This window comes from Fulmarus glacialis, unplaced genomic scaffold (assembly GCF_000690835.1).
Source record: "Fulmarus glacialis isolate BGI_N327 unplaced genomic scaffold, ASM69083v1 scaffold18021, whole genome shotgun sequence".
Lineage (NCBI taxonomy): Eukaryota > Metazoa > Chordata > Aves > Procellariiformes > Procellariidae > Fulmarus > Fulmarus glacialis.
The window spans coordinates 56,941-65,627 of NW_009192325.1; the positions used below are offsets into that span (position 1 = coordinate 56,941).

The 8,687-nt window shown below is 50.2% G+C and overlaps 1 protein-coding gene across 1 annotated transcript in view; it reads left to right on the plus strand.

Moving 5' to 3' along the window:
- LOC104083535 (CMP-N-acetylneuraminate-beta-1,4-galactoside alpha-2,3-sialyltransferase) overlaps positions 1-8,312 on the plus strand; it is a gene marked incomplete at its 5' end in the record, with an annotated part of 59,988 nt that extends 51,676 nt beyond the window's left edge. The window contains one exon of the mRNA XM_009587041.1: positions 6,900-8,312. Coding sequence (XP_009585336.1) covers positions 6,900-6,989 — 90 coding nt within the window. The remainder of the gene's footprint in view (positions 1-6,899) is intronic.
- Positions 8,313-8,687: the final 375 nt, after the last annotated feature.

Here is an 8,687-nt window from a genome sequence, read left to right on the forward strand (position 1 = left end):
TGCAGAGGGACATTTTAGGAAATAGCCTTTGATCAAGTGCCTTCATGGTTAAATTAAATGGAAAGGCAACAGAAGGGATGTTATAACTCAGATTTTGCTTCCAAAAGGAGGGAGCTTGATAAGCAAGGCTGTATCTAGACTGCGGGGTGGCACTCAGCGGTGCCACGGCGCTCAGTGGAACTGGGATGTGTGTGCAGACTCTGACCTCTCTGAATTTATGCCTAGCCTAGGAGAATGGGCTACCAAAAGCAGATGCACTGAAGAGCTCATGGACTCATTGTAGACTTGTGAAAAGTGCAAAAATTATCTGCAATTCATGTTTGCATCAAGGGAGGAACTGGCAGAAAAAGGCTGTAGACATAACTTCATAAATGACTGCTTTAAAGTGGTGTTAGAAGTAACAGAGGAGTCGGGGAGAGCATCAGGAGACTTCACCCCAATGGTTGGAAAGGACAGAGATAAAGCGGAAGCTGGCAGAAGTCAGGTTGAATTAGATCTTGCAAAGGAAAATAAAACAAACACTGCACAGACCCACTACCAAACAAATAATATGGAAACAAGGAAAGAATTACTAGGACTGTGGCATCCAGGGAGGTGAAAGAAGCATAAGGCGTAGGGATTAAAGAGCCAAAGTGGGAACCACATGAATGAATATATTACCTCCATAAGGATGATATGATGCATGTGAGGGAAAGGGTGGCTTACGGTTAGAAGTTCATAGAAACAGAAAATGACTGGGTCAGCAGTGAAAGGCAAAAGCCATTGGAACTAATGCACTAGGTGTGAGAGCCTGAGAGATCTCTGTTCCAACCACTGTACTATTGAGCTAATTAAGCTGCAAGTGCAGAGGAAAAGGTCCTCAATAAATCTATCAGGTTGCACATGGTTCCACAGGATTAGATTGTAGTGGACATAACACCTCTTTTCCCTTTCTTTTTTGGGGGGATGGGAGCAAGGCAAGGAAAATAATGCTGTCACATTCAGACCTCTTAATCTGACCTCAGAGGTACTATTCAGAACCTCAGAGCAGAGTTTAAATGAAAGAATAATTAAATCCTGAAAGTAAACACAATATGGATTTACCAAAGGCAGGTTACAAAAACTAATTTAATATCTTTATTTGATTTAAAAGACAATTCATTCTGGGGACAGAGGAAGTGTCGTAGCTCAGTCTGTCTGAAGTTCAGTTAAGCGTGTGATACTGTGCTGTGTGAGATATTATTAGTTAAGCTTCAGAAGCTGCGGTTTGGTGCAACACCTGTATGTGAACAGTGTCTCTAAAGGAGAACACAAAGAGCAGCACTGAATGGACAGCTGGGAGTTCCCCCACAGGAGGTCATGTTTAGTGTTTGCTTTAATGATTTTTGGCACAGAAGGCAATGGTGTGCAAGTGGAATTTGTGATGATACAAAACCAGGTGTGGTCAATACAAAGGAGGATCAAAATACTGTCCAGGAAGACCATGAGCACCTGGAGAACAGGAGTTAACTGGGTGGCATGAAACCTAAGAGTATGAATGGAAGGTCATGCTGTTTGGGGCAATTACAGAAATTTTGACACTAAGCTGGGAAAGCATTATTTGGCAATGGTAGAGGAGGAAAATGCTTAGATAGGTATGAATAAATCACAGGATGAGTGAGAGTGCCAGGCTGTTACTGAGAAAAAAGGCAAATACAGCTCTGGAAAGACTTGAGGAAAGGACTTGTTACAGAGACAGGGAATTGCCTCTGCATGAGGCAATGGTGAGCCCTTTTTCTGCTTCCCGAGAAGTAAATTTGGAGTAAATAGGGACAGAGGAAGCTACAACACTTCTGGGAAATTTCCCAGTTTTCATAGAGGAAATGAACAGCATCTTTTGGTAGAAGAAAAAAGAAAACATGGCTTGTTTAGCTTGGTAAAATGAAGACCGAGAAGAGATACAATTGCTCTCTCTGTATGTATTAAGAATAAGCAGGAGCTAAAAGAACTGTTTAAAATTTCAAGTTGGTATAAGAATAACTGAGCTTAAAGGAGCTGTGAATAAATCTTTCCTAAACATGAAAAGAGGAGGGTGTGCAGCCCTCCCTTTTGTTTCAGTACGTGTTACTCCCAAGGGGTGCAGGCGGGACGGGGCAGTCTGCAGTGCTGCCATGTCCCGGCAGATGGACTGAGAGAAGAGGGGGCAACGGATCCTGAATAAGGCTGGGCACTGGTGTCATGGGAGGTGCACTGGGAGGTGAAACTGCGGCTCAGGGGTGGCCATAAAACACCTAGTGTGCGTGGTCACCATGCCGGGACCAGAGCAAGGGCGTGGGCAAGGCAGAATCATGAAAAATAAGCAGCTCTAGAGACAAGTGCAGTGCAGTGCAGGTTAAAGGTAGAGATAAATTCGCACCAGTGGAGACTGGAAACCGACTGTTACCAGTGAAGTAGCACTTCTTGCTGCTGCTGTGGTTGCTGTGCAGGTTTTCAGGGAGAAATGCTGCTGACTTGCAGAAATACGGAGGATGTAACAGAACTGAGAAACCTCCTGCTTTACAACTTGCTGTTTTTCTTGAATGCATTCCTCATTGACTTCACTCTCTATGATTTAATCTTCCTGTATTTTAAGATATTGCAATATACTTGATAAGACTAATGTGCTCTGAAGCTGAGGCATTCCCCAGTTGTAATTGATTACAGATGGAGAGCTTACCTTCCTCCTGGGTTGGTCTCTGAAACATTTTCTTAGTCTTAAAATATTCTACTTGGCTTCTCTTGAAGGGACAGAGGATGTTTTGTGCTTCCTTGTGGAGTCGTCAAGAAAAAAAGGACGGGTGGTTTGGGGCTGCTGCATTTGCATAACCCTGAAAGGTGGCTTTAACTGATGATAAATTTTGATCTAATAACTGTGACCAAACGATCACACATCAGACCCACTGCCACCTCTCTGGGATAGACAGCCATAACAGTGCATCTGCTTGCGGAGCGACTCTCCTCCTGCTGTTTCTCTCTCCGCTGAAAAGAGCAAATATCTACTAATCATAGAGAGACCCGAAGCAAAGGAAATCCCAGCCTGATCCCCAAACAGCAAGAAGGGCTCTGGTGCTTCCTGGTACATTCCTGGTGGAGCTCCCAGAAGTTCATTACTCCAGCCGTAGGCTCAGACAAGCAGCCCATTTGCTTGCAGAAGTGGAAACAAACGGTTGGACTCAATGATCTTAAGGGTCTTTCCCAACCTAAATGATTCTATGATTCTAAGCTGTACCAGCCGCCTGCTCAATGCGAGCGGCGGAGGTGGGAGAGGGCAGAGCCAGTCTGCCAGGCCACAGGAGCAGTGGTGATAGTGACGTGCGGGGACAAGAAGGTGGAGGAGGTAGTGAATGCTCCGAGCTGCTCTGTTGCTGTCTGGAGGTGCAGATTCATGAGAGAAAAGCTGGAGTTTTCTGCTTGTGATGCTGAGGTGTAGCTTCAGGACTCGGGGCAGGAGCTTTGTGAATGTGAATAATCTGGCATACAGGAGTAGGAAGTGAGGCGGTAATGGCTCGGTGTGCACGGGAAGAGAGGGTCAAGGCAGTCAGAAGGGACACTGAGCATCTTGCCAGCACAGCCAAAGCGCATCCAGCGTCCGAGGGCGGGAGAAGGCTTCTTTGCAGTAGTAGCAGGAATAAACCACCAGCGTCACAGCCGCTTCATGTAATCCTTCTCCAGATGTGGATCCTGCTCACAACGCTCTGCTTAAAATGCCTAAATGAGCACTCTGACAGCACAGTCCTGTCCGTGGGAACACAGGTGGCAGAAGCATTGCCTCTTTCTTACCGTCCTGCTGCAGCTCAGGACACTGCGTCAGCTGAAGGATTTCCAGGACAACTTGCCCACAAGCTTGGTTACACAGAGCACCTCTGCTTACCCAGTGAGGGGTGGCAAAAGAGAACTTCCCCTTACAACAGTCATAACGTGGTCCTGGCGCCAAAGCAAACTGAGCCTGCCAAGGCCTGGCTCTTCATGAGATCGTGCAGCCGGCTCACAGAGCCCTCCTGCTTGCTGGGCCATGCCAGCAGTGTGTGCTACCCAGGCTGTGCTACCCAGGGTGCTATTTAGGGTGTATTTTGTTGCCTTTGCCTTGTTGGGGCAATGGGAGCGAGGTGCCTGCCTCTCTCCGGCAGTTTTGAGAAATCTGCTCCGGCTCTTCTCCCCACTGCGGCTGCTGAGGCTGGAATGCAGCTTCCTTTGCCTCATTAGCTCTGTCTGTCAGTGGGGTGAGTCCCTCTCCTGTAATCAGTAACCGGAGCTGGTGTTGAAGACATGCCTCATCCCTCCTGCCCGTGTTGCTGTCGGACGGGGGAGCAGCACTGCACCGAGCGAGCGCTCTGCTAGTGCTCTTTGGGGGGGACGAAAGCCCATCCTCACCAGGGAATCCTCTTTCTCTGTGGTCTTGCATTCAACCACAAAACACTTGAGAGTACTGCCGCAGACACCACTAAGATCCATGGATCAAATGGGAGCCTGAATTCCCTTACATGTGGCTTTCTGCTTGGAAGGAGGAGTTTGTGGCAGTGCCCAGGGTATAGAGCAGCCTGGATGCTGAACAGCCAGAGGTTTATAGGTCTTGCCAGCAGCCTTGCAGTCAGTGCTTGAGCCAGACCTAGCCGTAATGTGAGAGACTGCAATTGTATTGCCCAAAATTTTATTATCCACCTCCTGTATTTAAATTCCTGCTCCACCTGTACCATTCACAAAGCAGATTTCCCCTTGCCGTCAGATAAGGCACTTGCATGTGGCCTGCGGTGAGGTTTTAGATGGTTCAAGTTTGCCTAGAAGTGGCTGCTTCCTCAGTTGCCAACCATACCAAGGGACGCAAGCAGGTTGTACTGGGTGAAATCAGTTGACTTCTCATACTGTTTGATGAGGCTTAAAGACATGAAAGATGGATTAGCTTGTGTCAGGCACATCAGGCTCCCTGGCGCTCCAGATAGGCTTTGAACAACAAGCCCAGCCAGATGTAAGTGAATGCATCGAGACCTGGTGTTCCCAGTGTGGCCTTTGTGCCAGCAGACAGCTGCTCACTGCCTGTTGGCAGAAGCACACACGCACACTTGGCTGCCTCTGCCGGGGCCGTGCATTCCTAGCAAGGGGCTATGTTGTCAGAAGAGACGCTGCTGCATGGCGGGGGCCAAGCCCAGTACCCCCCGCTGACATGGCACATGTAGACTGTTCCCAGCACATTGGGGGATCCTGGCTCTCTGGCTCCAAGGGACAGGCACACGCAGCCTTGCTCTCCCAGCTCCCTCTGCTCTGCACCACCAGTGCTCTCACTGCTGCTTTCTGAAATTCATGCTTTTTTCCTTTTACGAGCCAGCTTTCTTCCCAGTGCCAGTTTTCAGTTTCTGCTTTTATGCTAGCAGAAGCCAGGCACTGAGTTGTTCTGGGCAGCATCTTTTCAGTTTAGAGACGGAGTCTTCTGCGTTTTCAGAGTCCCAAAGAGCACCAGCACAGTTTACCACGTGTGACCCTGTTGTTCCTGGTGCTGGTGCGCTCTTTGCAGCATTCAGGTAACAGTGTCACTGGAAGCAGAGGAAGTCAAAGACTTCTTCTGAACACAGGTTACAAGATAAGACCTGCCTGAACTTCCCTTAGCAGCTTTAACTGTCGTCATTCCTGTGCACTGAGAGGATGGAAGTGCCTTGTAAATGCACAGTAGCAGCAAGAGATGTATTTCCAAAATGTGCTGGAGATCCAGAGGGGGACCTTCAGTTCCTTGGACCTCTTGGCAGCAGGCTCCACGCCATGACCAGAGCTGTCTGTGCCACACAGTCAGCAGTCATGGCTGAGAGCTGCTTGTTCTGGATAGGACAAGACATCCACAGATGACAGGAGAGCCACATGCACATGTGTGATGGGTGCAACAAGTGCTTTGCAAGGAGGTGCCCATGGTTTTGCAGTTGGTAAACTGGGTTTAGATACCCATGACAAAGTGCCCTCAGAGGGCTCATTGTGCTGGCGCTTTGTCGGTTGAGGTCATTTCAGGGAGGCTCCTGTAGAGTGATTTTATCATGGTCCAGATCATATTTAGAGCTCAGATTACCTGCTGGCCAGAGCACTGTGCTGGAGACCTGGATTCATTTACTGGGATTCTTGTCCTGTTGGGAAATTTTGGGGAAAGTTGCTTTTCCCTGCTCTGCCTTGGTCTCCCCAGGGGACGAACCACTTACTGCTTTCATTAAGTGCTTTAATAGTACCAGCACAGGGGGGTGATGGCAGATGCTCTGATCGCGGCTAAAGCCTGCTCTAGGGAACACATCTGGGTGGACTGACACCAGCTATAGCAATCATTGCTCTGAAGTGCCTGCCTGGGAGATGTGACCATTTCACCCTTCACATTGTATTAGTGTAACCTTTAGCTTGTGATTTCCTCTTGATAGGGCTAGCGGAGGCAAGAGCTGGCCTTGATGGGGCTGATCTTGGGGCTTTTCAGCTGCATGGACCCCCATGCATTCCCCAGAGACCTCCCTTGGCAGGGAGCTGTATGTGGGTACGACATGTCCTGCCACCGTGTTCTCTGCCAGCTCTGTTGCCCGGCACACATCACTGTTAATGATGCACTGTTGGACTCTTGTGCGCTGTGACTTGGGAGGGCACTGTAACCAGCTACATCTGCCCAAGGTACCTGGGTTGCCCAGATCTCACCACGCCAAAAAAACTTCACCCAGCCCATGGGGAGACCTCCTACCTCAGATGCACAGGTTTGACCCAGCTGGCTGTATCGGCTTTAGATAAGAGAAGGCCCTTGGTCTGCAAGGGCTCTTCTGGTCTGCAGTGGGGTCTGTCTTCTTGGCAGAAGCCACTGCCCTGCCCCAGCTGGAATCTCCCGCAACGTGGAGAATGGGAGCATGCTTGGCCAGGATAGCTGCTCACCTCCTGTCTTTCCCATTTCCTTCCAGTCCTGGACGCACAATATCCAGCGGGAGAAGGAGTTCCTGCGGAAGCTGGTGAAAGCCCGAGTCATCACTGACCTAACCAGTGGGATTTGAGTGGCTGCAGCCACTGCCTCCAAGGGAGGAGACAAAGACACACGCTGCAGCTCTGGGAGCAGGCACTGGCAGCCCCCCCGCAAGAATCCCACCTCACTGAAGACACACAGAGATGCCCAGGTGCTCTGGGAAGACCCTCTCACATTGCCAGTCTGCACGAGGGTTGCATCTGCTGCCTCCGGGCTTAGAGCTGGCAGGAGGTGGGCAAGGGACTGAGTGGGCTGTTCTTGAACTCTGCATCGCAGACGGATATTCTGTGTCCTGAATTAAACAGGAAAGACTCAGGAGAGAGAAGAAAGGTTTGTGAATAAAACGATTTGTGCCAAATGGGAGGTGACGCTGCCCCGAGGCAGCAATGCCTGAATGTACAAAGTATTATTTTTTAAAAGAAACTCTGCTGGAATCATACTAGAAATACCAAGGTGCAAGGCAAAGTCTGCTTGTGCACAGCCCTGCGAAAAGCCTGGCCTCTCCATGCTCCACCTGTGTTGTCACCGGCCTCAGACCTTTCCCCAGGAAAACAAATCCGTCCAAAAGTTCAGTGTCGTTGGTGCTGCTATAATTTGAAGGGAGAATAATGGCTTTCCCTCATTCTCCACTTGGAGCTTCTGGATGGAGATGAGCATGGGTTTGTTTTTCTGCACTTTTCCTTGCTTCCCGCATAGAGGCGGCAGCAGCAGTCACTTACTTGGCTGCATTTTCCATAGCCGTTTGCCCTGCTCTGCCTCTGCCCTGACCCCAAGGTGGAGCGGGGAGCTGATGGCTTTCTCTGCCTGCAGCAGACCCTCCCCACCTTCCTGCCGGTCACAGCGCTGAGGAACCTGCCTCGTTGTGCTCAAGGCTTTCAGGCCTCTTGGTTTGTGCCTGCTGTGCAGGGCCGCCGTGGAGTCCGTGCAGATTGGTGTCACCATTTCTAGACAGCATCTCGCTTTATTTTTGTGTGGGAGAGGAGTAATTTATTCTTTGGAAGGAGGTCAGATCTTGCACAGAGATCTGAAGCTTTACAATTCGAGAGCAGGCCACCGAAGATGTTTGTTTTACTTTCCAGACTCAATCATATTCCCTATTTAAGCGATGTGTGACCTCAGTGATGATGGAGCCTGCTGGCACGGGTGGGGGCCTGCTGGGAACCCTCACCTTCTGCTCGGCCCCTGCTCACTTCGTTTCCAAGCTCCTCCCGTGCTGCTCTAGCACTGCTGCTCCTCCTGCTCTCAGGAGCACGTCCCTTCCTTTGCCGTCTTGGTCCCAAGATGCAGTATTTGCACATTTGATTTGTATACGTATTTCAGAGGAGCTGGAATAAACTGAGCAGCGTGGCCGAGTGTGAGGACAGCGGGGTGGTCTCATCCACCTGGAGAGCCTGGGCAAAAGGGAGATTGCCAGGGGAATGGTTACAGGTGGAAGTCGGCTCCCATGCTCTCCTAGCCTGGAGCAGGCTGGACTGCGCCCATGGGCACTGTCCCGAGCCGAGTCCCTGTGTGTTGGGGCACCGGTGTGCTGCCAGCCAGTGCCGCGGTCAGTGGAGGGGGGATCCCGGGAGGATGCTGGCTGGGCTCATGGTCCTGGTGCTGCATCTGATGCAGTCCAAGGATTGCAGTCTGCCTTGCTCTGAGCTGAAGGGAGAACGTGGCCCTAACATGGACAAGGGATGCTCAGAGCAGGGCTCGCGTGGTTCCCCCTGGGCTGCCTCTGTTCCTG